The sequence below is a fragment of the Saimiri boliviensis genome, chromosome X (genome assembly GCF_048565385.1).
Source record: "Saimiri boliviensis isolate mSaiBol1 chromosome X, mSaiBol1.pri, whole genome shotgun sequence".
NCBI classification, from domain to species: Eukaryota; Metazoa; Chordata; class Mammalia; order Primates; family Cebidae; genus Saimiri; species Saimiri boliviensis.
This window is the reverse complement of record NC_133470.1, coordinates 48970052-48989134: the sequence shown is the minus strand read 5'-3', so window position 1 is coordinate 48989134 and position 19083 is coordinate 48970052. Positions and strand designations below refer to the sequence as shown.

The following is a 19083-nucleotide window of genomic DNA, read 5'->3' as shown; positions in this document are numbered from 1 at the left end:
GCTGTTCCTTTGTTTTAAAAAAAAAAAAAGTCATTTTAGTTCATCTTAGGAAGAAGTCTCTGTTAAAAGAGTCTTTTAGGCTGAGCATGGTGGTTCACGCCTGTAATCTTAGCACTTTGGGAGGCTGAGACTGGTGGATCGCTTGATGCCAGGAGTTAAAGACCAGTCTAGGCCACATGCTAAAGCACCATCTCTACGAAAAATACGAAAATTAGCCAAGTGTGGTGACGGGTGCCTGTAGTCACAGCTACTCTGGAGCCTGAGGCAGTATGATCACTTGAACACGGGAGGCGGAGGTTGTAGTGAGCCAAAATCATGCCGCTGCAAGACTGTCTCAAAAAAAAAAAAAAAAAAATTTTTAAGATAGAGAATTGTATTACTTAAAAAATTTCCCATTTAATGTAAACCTCTACATAATCATTTCTTTTATATATGATATGGATAAGCAGACATGGCTTATATTCAATTTGTAAAAAAGCCTATTGCCCATTCTAGTTTCTGTTGATCCCTGTGGTTGCCCCCCTAACCTGCCTTATTAGCCCTGCCAGCTTCCTTTTAGAGTTGTTGTTGAAACTGGTATATGAGTTCATGGTATTTGGTGAATTGGGACAGGGAGTCAGAATCCTCAGTCACTTAAACTGTCATGTGACCCTCAACAAATTATTTAACTGTGTAGCACTTATATTCCCTTGTTTATAAAATGAACATACTCTGCGAATGATGTATATAACATGTATATGAAGTGTTTGGGCAAATATACAACACACAGAAAATCCCCTAAATATGTTAGCTGTGCCCCTCTCCCCATTCCTTAATTACTAATAAGTAATCTTATTTCCTGTGCCTTTCAGTTACTTGAAGAAATCTGTAATCTTGGAAGAGACCCCAAATACATCTGTCAGAAGCCATCAATCCAGAAGGCAGATGGCACTGCCACTGCTCCTCCCCCGAGGTCTAATCATGCCGCAGAAGAAGCTTCTAGTGAGGATGAGGAGGAAGAGGAAGTACAGGCCATGCAAAGCTTTAATTCCACCCAGCAAAGTGAAACTGAGCCTAATCAGCAGTAAGTGTTTACAAAACAGATCTTCTAGTGTATTCTTGGGCATGTTACCACCTCTCTATGTCTTAGTGAACATCTATAAAAAGAGAGAGGGATCATTTTAAGGTTCTTACTGGCTCTAAGAGTATAATAGTCTTTCCTTTTTTGACCCTGTGTGTCATGTGTGCTTTGGTATTTAATTGTATTGGTTGCCTTAGGAAGTGATCTTTCTTAAAGGCTATTGATGAAATCGAATCAGAATTTGGTCTGTCAAGTTAATGGACTTTGCACAAAGACCTTATTTTCCCTTTGTTGATTTGATATTCTACATCATTGCTTGATTTTTTTTCAGGCATGTATGAAACACAGTGTACTGTTGAAGCCTGTCTCCTAAGAAGTCTTTAAGGGGTGTGTGAGGATTTGTTGTTGCTTGTTTTTATTTTCGTTACTGTCCGTTCGTTCTAGATAAATTGCAAGGCTTTGGAATTTGCTATATGACTGTAAACGGTCACAGTATGTTTTTCTTCTCATTTCTTTATATTTTAGGTTTGTTGTACATAAGAATTGACTGCCTAGATGGAAGCAGGGAGGTTGCTTAAAGGCTGCTGATTGCTAGCGGGTAGTCCATCAGGCTCTTTGAACAGTATTCACATACAGGGGATGAACTGTAACTTTTAATCACCTGCATGCTGAAATTGGGAGGGATCCTTCTGGACAGTCATACATTTGCTCGTTTTATAGGCGCTCTTTTAGTGTGTAGGTAAGTCATTTTGAGAAAAGCTTGAGCATTTTAGGCACAGATATGAATGCATTTGAGCTGGTCCTGTAGGGTACCTTGGGACTTAAAATTAATGTGGAAGAGACAACAGAAGCAAAGGCCTAGAATCCAAAACCACTATGTCCTCTTGGAACTCTAGGTAGTAATGAGCCTGTGGGTGTCAAGTGTTTTAAGGAGAGGCATTAACTACTAAGTATCTTGCTTTGTTGAACAAATACCTTTCCCTGTATGAGAAGGCAAACTTACCTTCATTCTAGCAGTATCTTTTGTTCTCTTTTAAATGTGCTTTTTCTGGAGAAAAACGTGACCCTTTTTTTGTAGATGAGTCTTAGTGCTTCCTTTGTCACACCCTTGATTGTCAGTGACCCTACTTGAGTGGGGTTCCTTTTCCTGGCTACAAATAAGGGAAAATTTTAAGATGAGGTGGTGGTGGTTTTGAGTCAAGCTTATATATGTTCATGTGCATGTGACTTCGTTACCTGAACATCTTCCAAATGCCTTAGATCCAATGTGTCCAGATTTCAAGCTGTCACAGTTAATCAGCATTTTCTTCACTACCCTCATTTCTTTTTTGTGAGACAGAGTCTTGCTCCGTCGCCGAGGCTTGAGTGCAGTGGTGCGATCTCAGGTTCCCAAGTGGTAGCTGGGATTATAGGCATGTGCCACCATGCCCAGCTAATTTTTGTATTTTTTAGTAGAGATGGGGTTTCACCATATTGACCAGGCTGCTGTTGAACTCCTGACCTTGTGATCCGCCCACTGCACCCAGCCCTACCCTCATTTCTTTGCACTCCTTTCCTTTCTTAGGATATCATGTATCACTGTGTTCTATCCACAGCCATCCCCATTCCGGAATCATCTTATCTCTTCCTTTTCCATCCACCAAATTCTTACAAGCCCAGTTCAAATGTCTTATTCTTGGAAGTTTTTTTTTTTTTAACTTCCAAGTGAGAAGTCAGTCTTGTGTTCTCCCAACAGTTTTGTTAAAATTATTTATGCATGTTAATGGTTTTTCTCATTCACCTGTTAAGTTCCTCAAGAGTAAGGACATTGCCTCATTCAGCAGTATATCTATATCCCTTTGTATATAGTAGGTAGTCAGTAAGTTTGTTTATTGAATTGAATAAAGAGCCTTAGATTAAGGTTTCCCTAAGTCTTAAATGCTTAGAGAGCTAGGCCCAATGAGACATGAATGAAAATGAAGAGAAATTAGAAATACAAACCCAGTAGCATTAATATTCTACCATAGTGATATTTATATGTAACTTCTAAGATGCAGAGGAATCTAGTAGTTACTGTACCCTAGTATCAGCAGTTTTCTACATTCTGGATTCTCATCACTACCTCATTCACATAATCCAAGAGCCTCACTGACATTGGCACATATATTTACTTTTTCACTTCTGCCATCTTCAGAAACCTAGATTGGGTCACCAAGTAGATTATTAGGGCAGGAAGAAAAAGCAAGAGACTATCTAAACTCGGCTTCATTTTGAAAACCACAATATATTAAAAGCAAAAGTTCTTTTTATCTCATATCTCAGGCAGTTGTTGCGGGGAATTGTGTACTTTTCTCCCAATATGGAGAAAGGGCTTAGAAAGATTTGGAATATGTGTCACCCTTCTCCCCGTAAGTCTTGTCCATCCCTTCCCCTAAATCCAAAGTTCTTCCGAATTTCTGTTTCCCATCCCCCCATCTGTTTTCCAGTGTCTTATACACACACAAAATGATTATTTTTTTCTTTGATTTTATTTTATTATTATTATTATTATTTTGAGACAGTCTCACTACATCACCCAGGCTGGAGTGCAGTAGCATGAGCTCAGCTCACTGCAACCTCTGGCTCCCAAGTTCAAGCAGTTCTCCTGCCTCAGCCTCCTGAGTAGCTGGGATCACAGACATGCGCCACCACACTGGGCTAATTTTTGTGTTTTTAGTAGAGATGGGGTTTTGCTGTGTTGACCAGGCTGGTCTCAAACTCCTGGCCTCATGTGATCCATCCACCTTGGCCTCCCAAAGTGCTGGGATTATAGGTGTGCCCCACTGCACCTGGCCAGTTTGTCAGCAGTTTAAATTAGGGTATGATTTCGATACAGATTTCACGCTTCCAGTTTTCCTGCCCAAAATTGAGGCTGTTACTCATCTTCTGTCATTGTAGAATTATGATGCCTATTTCAGAATATGTATGAATAGAATGATCATATAAAGTCTTATGTGTATATCATACCTGATGTATATACCTTCTTATATCTGGCTTCTTTGTTCGATGTGTTTTGGAGGTTCATCCATGTTATTGCATCTGTCAGCAACTTGTTACTTTACATTGCTGAGTAGTATTCTGTTGTGTGATAATTGTGTAGTGTTTATCCATTTTCCTGTTGATGGACTTGAGTTTCTAGCTTTTTTCCCCAGGCTAAGACAGTACTCTTTCCTTATTTATTTTTATTTTTACAAAATGAGCAGCTAGTATTTGCAAATGGTGTTCGTATGTGCTCTTGAAATACGTGGTTTTGTGCTGGAGATCTGGAATAAGGAAACAGGCATTATAGTCTACCTCAAATACATGGGGTGCTGTTCTACATTCAGAAGCATTCACAAGTAGTTCTAAATACCTGTATTTTGGCCCCTTTCTTCTGCCTTCTAAATTGTTTTATCTCAAAAAATCTGATATTGCCGAGGATGAATATACTTGCCAGTAAGTAACCAGGATTTGTAGTTAGTGCATCACGGTTCGCTTTGTGGTTGATTACATTAGTGTGCCTAGCTTACTACCCACCTCTCCTGAGCAACTTGAAAGAAATGAGCTATATAAAGTCTGTTTGATCTTTAGAACTTGAATAGCAATTGTCTGGACTTTAAAGGCAATTAGTGCAGAGAAGCAGTTGTTCCCTGAAATGTGGCCCAATGAGAGGGCTCCTTTGTCAGAGACAGCTGTCTCCTCAAAAGCTGGAGGAAGTGCTTGACTCCCTTGCCCCAGAAAAACCCTATGTACACCATACCATGACACTAAATTGAAATCCTCCTTTACTTTTGATGAAGGCAGGGTTAGGGCTCTACCACCGTAAGTAAATACAGAAAATTGACCAGAGTTTGGGGATGTGTATATGTTTGGGGAAAGGGAAAGACACAGGAAGTTTACAAGGACTTTTCTTGAAATCATTTGGTAAGTTGGGTTCTGTTGGAGAGAGTTGATCATTTTTGTTACTCCTATACGTCTTCTTGGGCCAGGGAGCCAAAAGATGAAGGTAAGAAGAAAAGTGGTTACTGAACAAATTTATTTCTGGAATTATATTAAGAACCACTATTAGTTTGCTTTCTCTCTGTTCTCCCCAGTTACCATGTACCAAAAGAAGGGAGCATATAGGTCTCATTTGATTTACTACTTAGGCTCTTTGCCATCATATCTGGCTTCTGCAAAGGATTGGGTGGATCTCTAGATTCTTTACAAGGAAGTGAGGCCAAGCTGGGGTAGGTAATAGATACAAGTAACATGGAATGCTGCAGTGGTTCTGAGGAGGAACTTAGTTAAAGAAAAGTTTTTGTGGTCTCATAGAATCATTTCAGTCTCGCCTTATAGGTGTACTCCCTTTCTACAAAGTTCCTCCCCACATTTTTCATTGAGGATGTTCACAACATCCTACCCAAACTCTGGTTTTGGTTATTTTTGTCACTGAATTCATTCATAATGCCTCTTCACTCTCTTTTTCTGTTCTATATTCTGCTGCCAAATGTTCTCGTGCCTGGCAAGTCTTTGTTTACATTTTGTCTTGCTCAGAGATGAGAACTACTAGCTTCTTGCCAACTTTCTTGTCTTCTTCCCCTACCTCTCCGTCTGTCTCTGCCCCACCCCACCGCACTCAACCTACACTCTCTGCCCAAATCTGTTTCAAGGGCCTGTGTTCAAAATGCTCCATTTTCTAAAATATTATCTTAGAGGTATATTTTGTATCATTGCAGTATACTGTATGTGTAGTTTTTTGCATTAAGCTGCGTTTTCTGGAGCTATGGCATGTTGTAACCTTTACATCTGCTGTACAACATTTGAGGAACTGTCATGTTGCAAATATCAAATGTTAGGGAAGGAGCCCTCAAGTGTTGTTTCTATAAGTATGGATCTTTGAACAAAATTAAATTCTATTTTCTACTCTCCATAACTTTAATTGTGATGCAAGAGCATGTGATATTTGTGTTTGTCTAGCCTCTTTCTTCAAGCAAATATTGAGTCTTTTAATTGAACTTATTTTTAATGTTTTCATGGATAAATTTTCCCAACAGTAGCTTGCTGAAGACAGGATAGTTTCTCTTCTAATATACAAATGTTGAGTTTTTAAAGGCTTGCTTTTTCACCTTTATGCTTTCAACCTTAGTGAGGCTAGCAAAGCCAGCTTCAGAATTGATTTCAGCTGTTTTTTTTTTCCTGTGGTATATGAGTCCAAAGGCTCATATACCCGATGAACTTGGGAAGTCAAGGCTGTAGTGAGCCATGATCTTGCCACTGCACTCCAGCTTGGGTGATAGAGACCCTGTCTCAAAAAAATAAGGACATAAATAAATAGAAAAAGGACTAGAATTTTATACAGTGTCCTTTTCCTCACTCTGTTCTCTTGTACTGGTATTGTGAATTTCTGTGTAACTCATTCTCTTCTCCCTTAACAGGGTTGTTGGTACAGAGGAACGTATTCCTATTCCCCTCATGGATTACATCCTTAATGTGGTAAGATTCAACACAGGGCAAACTGAGTAAAGGTGTATATGTGCTTTTCTCTAAAATGTGTGGAATTATCAGAGTCCAGTAATTACCATATTTATCTTAATTGGAATCCAATTAAAAGGAGAAAGATGTGCCACCCTTATGTTTTTGTTCTAAACTGTTTTGCCAAAAATTAGCCAGCACAACCCCCATTATTATTTCGAGTTGTTTTGTTCACTGTTACCATTCCCCATTAGAATCCAAACAGGAATCTGTAACAGGTTTTGTTTTGCCAGTCCAGTATAGGCTGATCATCCCAAATCCAAAATGTGAACCTTTTTGAGCAACAGCATAACACCCAAAGGAAATGGCTCACTGCTGGAGCATTTTTAGCTTGTACTGTATAATGCAAATATTCCAAAAAAAAAAAAAAGAAATCTGAAACACTCCTGGTGCCCAAGCATTTTGAATATGGGATATACAACCTATAATACGTTTTCCAAATGTATCCAACTTACATTTCCCCCCATTTTTTCCCTATTGCTTCCTGAGTATCTCACCAAAAGAGTGAAGAATTTGAATTTCCCAGAATTGTTTACCAAAAACGGAGAGCCTTCTTAGCATTTGTTCTAGCCTACTAAGCACTTTCAAGACTTCCAGAGATGGTTTCTCCTTGTGTCAGTGTGTTTGTTGCCCACGTTTTACTTTTTTACTCTTAAGAAATGCTTTGTTTCAAACTCTTCCAGAGTTCAGGATTTCATTTGCATTATTAGCACATTTGGGGGAAATTTTCCATGATGTTTGCCTGCAGGAGAGGCATGCAGGGAGCACTCAATAGCAAATTAAGAGATTAGGCATGTTTGTACCACTAATTCATGATGTGGGCCTGAGCAAGTCACTTAACTTCTTTGTTATCTCAAATTACTGACTCCGTGTGCTTGAAAATGTAGATTGGGCAGAAATCGTAGATATTCTTTACTTCCTGGGTGTTTTAGAGTCCATATCATACGTCTGTCCCTGTTTATCTGAGGTTTTAGTGCTCTAGAAAACACCGATTTTATGACTAGAAGGCTACCCCATCCTTATTCCAGGCTGGCCTTTTAGTTCCAAGTATCAGGCTCTAACTTCTTTAAAAAATTTTTATTACCTAGATGAAATTTGTGGAATCTATTCTGAGCAACAATACAACAGATGACCACTGCCAGGAATTTGTGAATCAGAAAGGACTCTTGCCTTTGGTTACCATTTTGGGTCTTCCCAATCTGCCCATTGACTTTCCCACATCTGCTGCCTGTCAGGCTGTTGCAGGTGTCTGCAAATCCATATTGGTAAGAAGCATCTGGCCAAATGTTTTCATTTCTTTTTGGAAATCAATTTTGCGATACTTCTGTATATGTGTTTTTACTGTGGTCTCCCTTCAATGAAAAAATAATGAATAATTTTGTGTTATGTTGTATAAGTGAATTTTGTGACTAGTATATAGTGTGCCATGTTATTTCTCATTGAAAAGTCAAAGTATTTTTTCTTTGTTCCTTAGTTTGGTATGTAGTTCTAACATCCTTAGAGTTTATTGGAGGGGAAAGTATATCTCCAAGAAGGCTCTGTAGTTGGGTTTTATTAGCACATCACACTTCTTTGTTATGGGTGCTTTTAAACACATTTTATGTTTATGGTTATGTTTAACCATGTATTTTCCTCTCCTTTAGAGTTTGATAGTCATGTATTTTAAGCATAATTGACATGCATTTCATTGCCCATATTTAATTCCCCTGCTTTTCAAGCTTGATAGTCATGTATTTTAAGCATAATTGACATGTAATTCATTGCTCATATTTTGCCAACAATGAAGCTTCTTTATTTTGTTTTTCATAGTGGTAAACTATACATAACATGAAATTTACCATCTTAACCATTTTGAATTATAGAGTTCAGTAGTGTTAAGTGTATTCATACTGATGTGTAGCCAATCTCCAGAACTCTTTTCATCTTGCAAAAATGAAATTGCGCCATTAAATTCCTCATCCTCCCCTCTCTCCAGCCCTTGGCAACTACCATTCTACTTTTTGTCTCTAAATTTGACTATTCTAGGTACCTCATGTAAGTGGGATCATAAAATACTCTGTGTGTGCGACTGGCTTTTTTCATTTAGCATAATGCCCTCAAGGTTTCAACCATTATGTAGCATGTGTCATAATTTCCTTCTCTTGTAAGGCTTAATAATAATTCATTGTGTGTATATACCACATTTTGTTTATCCACTCATCTGTGATTGACACTGAGTTGCTTTCACCTTTTGGCTGTTGTGAATAATAATGATGCCGTGAACATGGATGTAATAGAACTCTTTTGAGACTCTACTTTTAATTCTAATTTTCCCACATCCTAACCAATTCTTGTTTTCTGTTTTTTGACAATAGCCATTCTAGTGGGTAGGAAGTACCTCATTTTGTTTTTGACTGACATTTCCCTAATATGCTTAGTGATAGTGAACATCTCTAAATGTGCTTGTTGTCCATGTATGTATCCTTGGAGAAATGTCTATTTAAGTTCATTGCTCTTATTTTAATCACGTTATTTGTTTTATTGTTGAGTTGTAAGAGTTGTGTATTCTTCTACACATATTAATACCTGATATTAATGTCTTCTCAGGTATATGATTTGCAAATATTTTTCCTGTTCCGTGAGTTGCCTTTTCATGGTTATCTTTTGATGCAAAAGCATGTAATTTTGATAAAGTTCAGCTTCTCTTTTTTAATTTTTGTTGCCTTTGTAAACACCTGTGTTTTTGGTGTCATGTCCTAGAAACCATTGCCAAATTCAGTGTTTTGCAGCTTTCCCACTATGGCTTCCTCTAAGAGTTTTATAACTTAGATGTTATATTTGGGTCTTTGATCCATTTTGATTAGATTTTTTTATATGGTAAAAGTCTCCTTTCCTGTTGAATGGTCTTGGTGCCTTTGTCAAAAATCATTTGACCGTATATATGTGAAGATTTAATTCTGGGCTCTCTATTCCGTTCTGTTGGTTTTTATGTCTGTCTTTATGCCAGTATCACAGTTTTGATTACTGTAACTTGGTAATAGAAATCAAAAAGAGTGAGACCTCCAAAAAGTTTTCCCCAACTTGTTTTGGCTATTTGGGTTCCCTTAAGATTCCATATGAATTTTAGAAGGGATTTTTTTCTATTTCTGCAAAAACAAAACAAAAAACAGCATTGGAATTTTGATAGTGATTACATGAAATCTATGAAACTCCTTTATTAGCTGGGCTTCAGAGTGATAAGTAATTCCTGCTAAAAATGAGAAATCCAGTTGCTTACAGATTTGGAAAGATCCATAATTGTGACGTGACTTTATTTTGTTTTATTACTCTTTGAAATATTGAATTAAATGCTCTTCATTAGCAAGAGGGGAAAAGATCTTTATCATACCTATAATACACTGTGAAAGGATAGAGAGATTTATTGAAAGCCATAGGAAGGCACATAATTTCTCCTGTCTTTGCATGGCATGTGATGGGGTTTTATTGTCAGATTTTTCTCCATACTTGAGAGGAAATCACAAGGGTCTTACAATCATTGAGTTGTCAGATAAAAACAAATTACCTACCTGATGCCTATGTTAGAATAATCTCTCTTGTTTTAAGAAGAGAACATTGTAATGATGATTCACTTCCATGCTTTGGAACTTTGCCTAACATTGTTTCCTACTCTGCAAAATTTGGAATTAATCCTATACCATAGAGTCCTTACTATAACAGTATCAGTTTGGCTTTTAAGTGTTAATGGCTCACCAGATTTGAAAATAGCGTGTTGTTCTAGAAAGAGATGTTAATGTATGTTGTACCTGAGTTTATATTTGGGTTCTACCACCAGGTAAGAGACCATGGCCATATCTAAAATATGGGAGACTTCTATTTAATTGTCACTTCCATTGTGACTATTAAGGCATGATGAATTTGAAGCTCATTATGTATTAACACTTTAATTATTATTCCTGTTTCAGACACTGTCACATGAACCCAAAGTCCTTCAAGAGGGTCTCCTTCAGTTGGACTCCATCCTCTCCTCCCTGGAGCCCTTACACCGCCCCATTGAATCCCCTGGGGGCTCAGTGTTGTTGCGGGAACTGGCTTGTGCAGGCAATGTTGCTGATGCTACCCTCTCAGCCCAGGCCACACCTCTGCTGCATGCACTCACTGCTGCCCATGCCTACATCATGATGTTTGTTCATACTTGCAGAGTGGGACAGGTAAAATAATCTTAGGGGTGAACATAGTAATTTAAAGGCAATGAAATACCTAGAGCATACAGCTAGCAGGTACAGGAGGTCTGCTTGAGGTAGCAGCTAAAAGAACAGTTCAACTTAGGATGAGATGTTTTTTGACAGTGTAAAAAAGTTGAATGACTGTATAATTTATTATGTGAAGTGGACTTTGTTGAGAGTAAAAGAGGTTATTACCTTTTTTAGCAGACAAACATCAATTGGGTATTCATTTGGCCTTAGTACTTCCTAATCTTTCCACAAGTCCTTATAGGTCTGATAATGGAATGGCATAGATAGGACACTTTTTACCACAGAACATTTAAATTAGTAGTAATTAACAGATTAGTAAAAATTTGCTACATATCAAACCCATTTCCTGCAATCTATAATCCCTAGTTCTAGAAATAAGGCATTTTGTATATGTCCTCACAGTTTTACTATATTTATTCCTAGATAATTGATTTTAAAGATTAATGATATCAACATTAAGCAAAACAGAGTTCAACAGCCCTCTTTTATACTATTGAGCAGGAGTGTGTTCTCTGTTACCTGTGAATTGATCGAATTCGAAATAGAATAGCACAATTATAAACGAATTAGAAAATTTAATTACTTAGCAAAGCTTAGGGATTGATTTTTATTACTTACCTTTTCTTTATTGAATGAAATAAAATTAAGATGGAAAATTAAATTCAAGGAATTAAATCCAGTTATTTACTGAAGTAATGCAATTGGATGGAAATAACAATACCCCCACCAAATAAATTAGAAACTACTTAATGAACCTGCAAAACCATTTCTTTGATTCAGAAGAAAAGTAGCCTATGATGCCTTTCTTTCACTTTATAGAAAGCAATGAGAGCAGTGTTGTGGAAATTGTTTGTAAATGTTGTAAGAGGATATTTTGTGGAACTGTTGTCTTGAATGTGGACATTTTGATGAGGTAGATAACTGTGAGAATAGCAATGAAGAAAAATTCCTTATACTTATAAAACTATTGAAGATCGATTTTTATTATTTTTATTTTTTTAAGTATAATTGTTCAGGGAACATCCCAAAGGTGAAATTCTTCTTATGATTACAGAGTGAAATTCGTTCCATCTCCGTAAACCAGTGGGGCTCTCAATTGGGTCTGAGTGTTTTGAGCAAGCTGAGCCAGTTATACTGTTCCCTGGTATGGGAAAGCACTGTCCTCCTCTCTCTGTGTACCCCAAACAGGTAAGAGAATGGTTCTCTCTTATTATTCTGTTACCTAAATTTGGTGAGCCTGGAGGATTGCTTTGGTTCGGGATAGGAGGGTATGGAAGAGAATTCAAAGGCTTCCTAGTCCTTCCTTCTTACCAGCCTAGGAACTTGCTGACAAATTGTACCATTTTGTACATCTTTGATTTGATATACCAATTATGCTTTGTTGGCATGGTGGATGTTTAAAATGTGTTCCTGTTGTTAGCCAGATACAAAAACGTGAGTTGGAAACCTTGTGGGGTACTACCTTAGGAATTATAGAAGCTTTATTACATTCAGTTTAACTTAACCTGCTATAGGAGGGATAGTGTCAGCCAAGCAAGTTAGAGACCATTTACAATATAAGAGGTGAACTATCAGTATATATATATATTTTGCTCAGTATTTCTCTTGTTGCAGCCTACCATCTGGGTGCGAATTTGGCCAGGCGGATATGCAGAAACTGGTTCCAAAGGATGAGAAGGCAGGTACGACCCAGGGCGGAAAAAGATCAGGTAACTCTAAGAAACTAAAATCTTAGTCATTACTTCTAAGTTCTGTTCCTATGTCTTTATAGGTTTATTCTGAAAATTTTTAGTTACTTCTATCATCCATAGTCTAGTTTTCATCCTCTCACTGAGTTTTTGTCATTTCCTCCATAAAAACGTATATACATAATGGTAAAAGTTAGAAAATATAGTAGAAAGAATTACCCATATTTCTGCCACCAAAAAAATAAAACAGTTTTGGAAGTATCTGCCCAGTCTTTTTTCTCTGAGTATATTTGTCATTGTCTTAGATAAAACATTTCATAGATCTCTCTCCTCAAAGTACCATATAAAGGTGCATGAATTAACTATTCCCTGTTAAGTTTCTAATATGCTAGTTTTTTAAATGAACAGTTTTGTATCTACTTTTCTGCATATATAAGATTGATTACTAGAAACTACTGTATCAGAGGGTATTAACTTTTAATAAAAAAACTCAATTTCTATGTTGATTGCATATTAGAATAATTTTGATTGTAATTAGGTTAAACATGTTTAAAAGTGACCTTTTTGGCCAGGTGCGCTGGCTCACGCCTGTAATCCCAGCACTTTGGGAGGCCGAGGCGGGCGGATCATGAGGTCAAGAGATCAAGACCATCCTGACCAACATGGTGAAACCCCATCTCTACTAAAAATACAAAAATTAGCTGGGTGTGGTCGCGTGTGCCTGTAGTCCCAGCTACTCGGGAGGCTGAGGCAGGAGAATTGCTTGAACCCGGAGGGTGGAGGTTGCAGTGAGGCAAGATTGTACCACTGCACTCCAGCTTGGTGTCCGGTTACAGAGTGAGACTCTGTCTCCCCCCAAAAAAAAAAAAGAAAAAAAAAGTGACTTTTTAATTAATACTTTTTAATGTGTCTACTAGAAAATTGAGATTATATATGTGGTTCACATTATATTTCTATTGACAGTACTGCTTTATAAAGAAGATTGTTTTTATGTTATCTCACAATAAAAATTCCAAATTTCAGTAGGTCGAAATCATACATAATTTTCTGACTCTAGTGCTACAAACTTAAAATTAATACAAGCAACTTTTCCAGAAAGTTTTTTTCTCCCGAGTTCTAAATAAAAGAGGAAATTAAAAAATGATAAACTATACTAAGAAAGCAATGAAGATAATTCCGTCTATAAAAATGCATCAGGCCAGGCCCAGTGGTTCATGCCTGTAATCCCAGCACTTTGGGAGGCCAAGGCCGATAAATTGCTTGAGCCCAGGAGTTCTAGACCAGCCTGGGCAATGTGACAAAACCCATCTCTACAAAAAAATACAAAAATTAGTTGGCCGTGATGGTACATGCCTGTAGTCACAGCTACTAGGGAGGGTGAGGTGGGAGGATCACTTGGGCCCAGGAAGTTAAGCTACGGTGAGCCATGAGTGCATCCCTGCACTCAAGCCTTGATGACAAAGCAGGATCCTGTCTCAAAAAAAAAAAAAAATGTATCCAATATGCTTAAAACTTGTAGAGAAGTTACTAAAGAGAGGAAATTTCTAAGGAACTCATAAAGCTGACATGACATAGGCTTAGAACCAACAAACAAGGACTTATGTATGATAGCTGGTTATTGTGAGGGATAGGATAACACCTGACAAAATGAGAATCTCAAATTTAGTCAAAATGTACCAAATTTAACCCAGGGAAAGTTTAAATTTTACTAATAACTGAGAAGAAATTAGTTTCACTGTCAAAGATTTGCCTCTCTTACAATTCAGATAATTTTTTTCTAGCAATTTATTTAACACATTTAACAAAGATGACTTAACTTCTTCAAATTTTTCTGGTATGTTAAAAGAAAAACTTGGTGACTTGTTTCATAAGTTTGCATAAAACTCATTCTTAGATCTAAGAGCACGCATATACCAAAGAAAAAGACACATCTCACATTCATATGCACAGTTCTTAAATGCTAGGAAATAAATTTACCATTGGTAATCTGTGATGTCCAGTTTGAGTTTAACAAGCTATAACATTCTAGTAGGGCATCCACGTTGACAGCATTGGGCACTATGCACACTGTAGTCTATGTGAATGGTATCCTCTGGGTTGTGCTGTACCTACAACAGTCTTCCAAGGTAGCCCTTGGTTATACTATTCATATGCTCTCATTTGATATCATCAGCATTAGCTACTTAGAACTCCAGACAGAGAAGCATATCAGTACAGTATTTGGGTTGTGTTTTTGTTTCTTCAAATTTAGGAAGCCATGAGAATTGAAAGAGTTACAAAAATCGTAATCTTTTTCGGTACTCCTCAAGGAACCAGGTTAATGTTGGCTCTACATCATCCTATTGCTCCCCTCTTATATCTGTAGATGGGGAACAGGATGGAACAGCTGGAAGTATGGATGCTTCTACCCAGGGCTTGTTGGAAGGCATTGGGCTAGATGGTGACACATTGGCTCCCATGGAGACAGATGAACCTACCACTTCAGACTCTAAGGGCAAATCTAAAATCACACCAGCAATGGCTGCCAGAATTAAGCAAATCAAGCCTTTGTTATCAGGTGAGTGATTCTCCTTTCTCCTCCTTTTTCTGTCTTTCAATCCCTTAGTGCAGGTGTCCCCAGACTTTTTACACAGGGGGCCAGTTCACTGTCCCTCAGACTGTTGGAGGGCCGCCACATACTGTGCTCCTCTCACTGACCACCAATGAAAGAGGTGCCCCTTCCTGAAGTGCGGCGGTGGGACCGGATAAATGGCCTCAGGGGGCCGCAGTTGGGGGACACCTGCCTTAGTCAGTCCTAAAATAGATTGAGTTGGAAAGGCTGTGTTATTTCATATAAGTTAGTTTAAAACTTCTGTGACTTCTATTCAGGTGTCCTTTGTTGAGTGGCTGCTGTGTGACAGGCTTTGTACTAGCAGCTATGGATACAGAGATGACAGAATCCCTTCCTGAGAGCCATCTACTACCCTCCCTTTGATTTTTTCCTCCTGTTTACTCTTCAACTATTGTATATGGCTCCTGCTCCTACCATTTCACTGACATGTCTCAGCAAGACATCCATAACATCCTTGTTCCTAAGTCCCTTCTCACTTGTCTGCAGCTTGGTGGTTGACCCGCCATTTCCATCTAGAAATATTCTTCCTTTGGTGTTTGTGTTATTAAGCTATCTTCATTCCTTGTTAACTGTGGCAGAACAGGTGAAGGAGGTAGAAGGGAAGGCAGACATGCTTAGTGTAACTTTATGGAAATACATGGTAATTTCTTTCTGACTTGGTTGCTTTTTCATTACTGTAAAAATGATTCTATACAATACCAATATTTCTTCCACCATTTGCTTTAGTTTCAGTGCCCATATCATAGTAAGATCCACATCATAAAAGAAGTCAAAATATTCTTGAATAATCAGAACTCTCCTGCCAGATTATCTAATGTCACTATGGTTCCTGGCACTGCTTCTATGTCTTCTTCCTCATCATCTGGTACTGGTTCAAAAGCACTCATCCCCATCAAGATGTTAGCTCTTGAATTTCACTAAGATCCATATCTTGAAACCCTTCGCTCGCCACCTTTTTTGCCACATTCAAAAACTCATGATTCCCTTGATTGGCGCTGTCGTAAATCCTGTTAAGTTCTGCACAACATCGGGACAGTTTTATCCAACAGAAATTTGTTTCAGGCTTGATGGCTTTTTCTGTAATAATGATGGCATCTTCAATGGTATAATCCTTCCAGACTTTCATGATGTTCCCTCTTTCGGGGTTCTCTTCCACAGCATTAACAATCCTTTCCTTAGAGTACTGTGCCTTAAAGCCCCTTGTGACTCTGATCTAGGCTGAATTAGAGGTGTGGTTTTAGGGGGCAAGTAGACCACTTCAATGCCTTTGGTGTTGAATTCATGGGGTTCTGGATCGCCAGAGGCATTGTCCAATATCAGAAGAACTTTTAAAAGGCAATCCCTTACTGGCAAGGTACTTCTGACTTCAGAGACAAAACATCAATGGAACCAATCCAGAAAAGGGGTCTTGTTGCCCAGGCCTTCTTGTACAGCCAAAAGACTGACAGCTGGTATTTGTCTTTCTCCTTCAAGGCTCAGAATTTAGGAGCTTTATAGGTAATGGCAGTCCTGATCATAAACCCAGTAGCATTTGCACAAAACAGGAGTTAGTCTGTCCCTTTCTGCCTTAACAACAACTGCTCACTTCTGTTCCTTACTAATAAATGTCCTTTGTGGCCTTTTTTTTTTTCCCTTCAAAATAGTGTACTTTTGTCTGTATGAAAAACCCTTTCAGTCAAATATCCTTTCTCCTCAATGATATTCTTAATGGTATCTGGGAACTCATCTGTTACCTGTTGGTTGTTAGAAGCTGCTTCTCCTGTTATCTCGACATTTTTTACGCCAAACCTCTTTCTTAAATTATCAAATTATCCTTTTCTGGCATTACATTCTCCAGCTTTAGATCCTTCACTTTCCTTTTAGTTTTCATATAATGACTTCGATTTTCTTGAATTACATTAGAATCTATAGGTGTGTCTTTATTACGGCAATCCTGTACCCAAGCCTGCTGGTGTGGCTGCAGCAACAGCTTCACTAATTTCCTTTTCTTTGTTTTACAGTGGTCTTAACACTGAATTCGTTTTTCCTGAGGTAGTGAGTAATCTGCAGTACATATCAAGCAATTCAGCTTTTTCTTTAAATGTCATGGCTTTTTCCTGCTTCTTATGAGCACTTACAACATTAGTAGTGACACTTCATATGGGGTCATAGAGTGTCCCAGGTTTATGGTATTGCAGTAAACATGTTCATGCGGAAGTGATTAGTCTCACATAGTGTTTTAAGCAAATTCTGGCAATACTTGAGTTCACCACAATATCAATAGGTGGTAGCTACAAAACTACTAGAGTATAATATATACTAAATTTTATGCAGTTATTTAATAGTGCTTATTTACGGCAAATGGTACCGTGTATCGTGTGTGCATAAGTCTGATGAATATTAAATTTTTATAATTTGTGTATATTTTATGGTAGTAAATGATAAAATAGACTAGTATCTATATATATTTTATGCTTTCATGACATACCTAACTTTTTGTTAATGTTTCAATATTTTGAGGCTACATGTTTCATCTGGGAGTTTTTTCGAAGTGTCACAAATCTCCAAAATTTTCAGTATATTTGTTGAAAAAAAATTCACATATAAGTAGACCTGTGCAGTTCAAAACCTGTGTTAAGTGTCAACTGTACTTTGATTCAGACCTAGGCCTTCTTGTCTTTGGATCATGGTGAAATAACATTTTTAAAATGCTATGACAACATTTTCATTTATGATTTTAAAAGTATGTTTCATTGTAGAAATAAGAAAAGTGCATAAAATATTTTAAAGAGAAGCTGGAAAGCACTCAGTTTTTTATGCAGTTTCTTTTACATATGTTTGTGTTTATTTTGTTCAGTTATATATTGAAAAGCATCCTGTGAAAAGGAAAATTTGAGATGTCCTTAATCTGCCTAATTCCTTAAGACGATACTTGTAAAAGTTTTCATGTTTTTCCCAGTAGTTTTTTTTTTTTTTTTTTTTTGAGACGGAGTTTCGCTCTTGTTACCCAGGCTGGAGTGCAATGGTGCAATCTCGGCTCACCGCAACCTCCACCTCCTAGGTTCAGGCAATTCTCCTGCCTCAGCCTCCTGAGTAGCTGGGATTACAGGCACGCGCCACCATGCCCAGCTAATTTTTTGTATTTTTAGTAGAGACGGGGTTTCACCATGTTGGCCAGAATGGTCTCGATCTCTTGACCTCGTGATCCACCGCGCCCGGCTCCTAGTAGTGTTTTTTTGTTTCTCTGGGACTACATATTCCATGTTGTGATTAGACTATATATATTGTCAGTGACCTTTTTTTTAATCTAAGTGGTTAATCATTTTTGCCAACTTTAAAATTTTCTCTAGGCATTTTAAGTGACTTCACCATCCAGTAGATATATTATTTAACTGTATATGTTGCTGTATTGCTTCTACAAAGGTGGTTGCAATTTATACTTCCTCTAACAGTGTGAATGCTCATTTGTCTTTCACATTTGATGGCTATTGAATGCCACATGTTTCCTGGAGCTTCCTTTTTGGATTATTGAATGTAGAACAAATCCAAGTGTTAACTAGAGGTGGTAGGAGAAAGTGGTGAGTCATAAAAATATGTTAATGGCAATGTGTCTGTTGTAATTAAACCATTCTGAGAATACTATATAGCTTTATTCTGACTTCTGGGTTCCAGCTTCCTCCAGATTAGGCCGAGCACTTGCTGAGCTATTTGGACTTCTTGTTAAACTTTGTGTGGGATCTCCTGTCCGCCAGAGAAGGAGCCATCATGCTGCCAGCACTACTACAGCACCAACACCTGCTGCTCGATCAACAGCCTCAGCTCTCACTAAGCTCTTGACTAAGGGCTTATCTTGGCAGCCCCCACCATATACACCTACTCCCCGATTCAGGTGAAGTTCAACTTGAGATTCAGAGACTAGAAAGTTACAATATAAAAGTATATAATTTGTTCCTATACTACTTAAAATGGAGAGTGAGCCACTGAATTTGAGAACTTGGAGGT

The 19083-nt window shown here is 37.9% G+C and overlaps 1 protein-coding gene across 21 annotated transcripts in view; it reads left to right on the top strand.

Annotated features, from left to right (window-relative positions):
* Positions 1–19083, top strand: part of HUWE1 (HECT, UBA and WWE domain containing E3 ubiquitin protein ligase 1) — a 157023-nt gene that overhangs the window by 76247 nt on the left and 61693 nt on the right. For all 21 annotated transcript variants that reach the window (XM_074392196.1, XM_074392190.1, XM_074392194.1 and 18 more), the window contains 8 exons: positions 852–1063; positions 6475–6532; positions 7660–7836; positions 10513–10758; positions 11858–11991; positions 12418–12512; positions 14857–15048; positions 18754–18970. In XM_074392196.1, the coding sequence (XP_074248297.1) occupies positions 852–1063; positions 6475–6532; positions 7660–7836; positions 10513–10758; positions 11858–11991; positions 12418–12512; positions 14857–15048; positions 18754–18970 (1331 nt within the window). The remainder of the gene's footprint in view (positions 1–851; positions 1064–6474; positions 6533–7659; positions 7837–10512; positions 10759–11857; positions 11992–12417; positions 12513–14856; positions 15049–18753; positions 18971–19083) is intronic.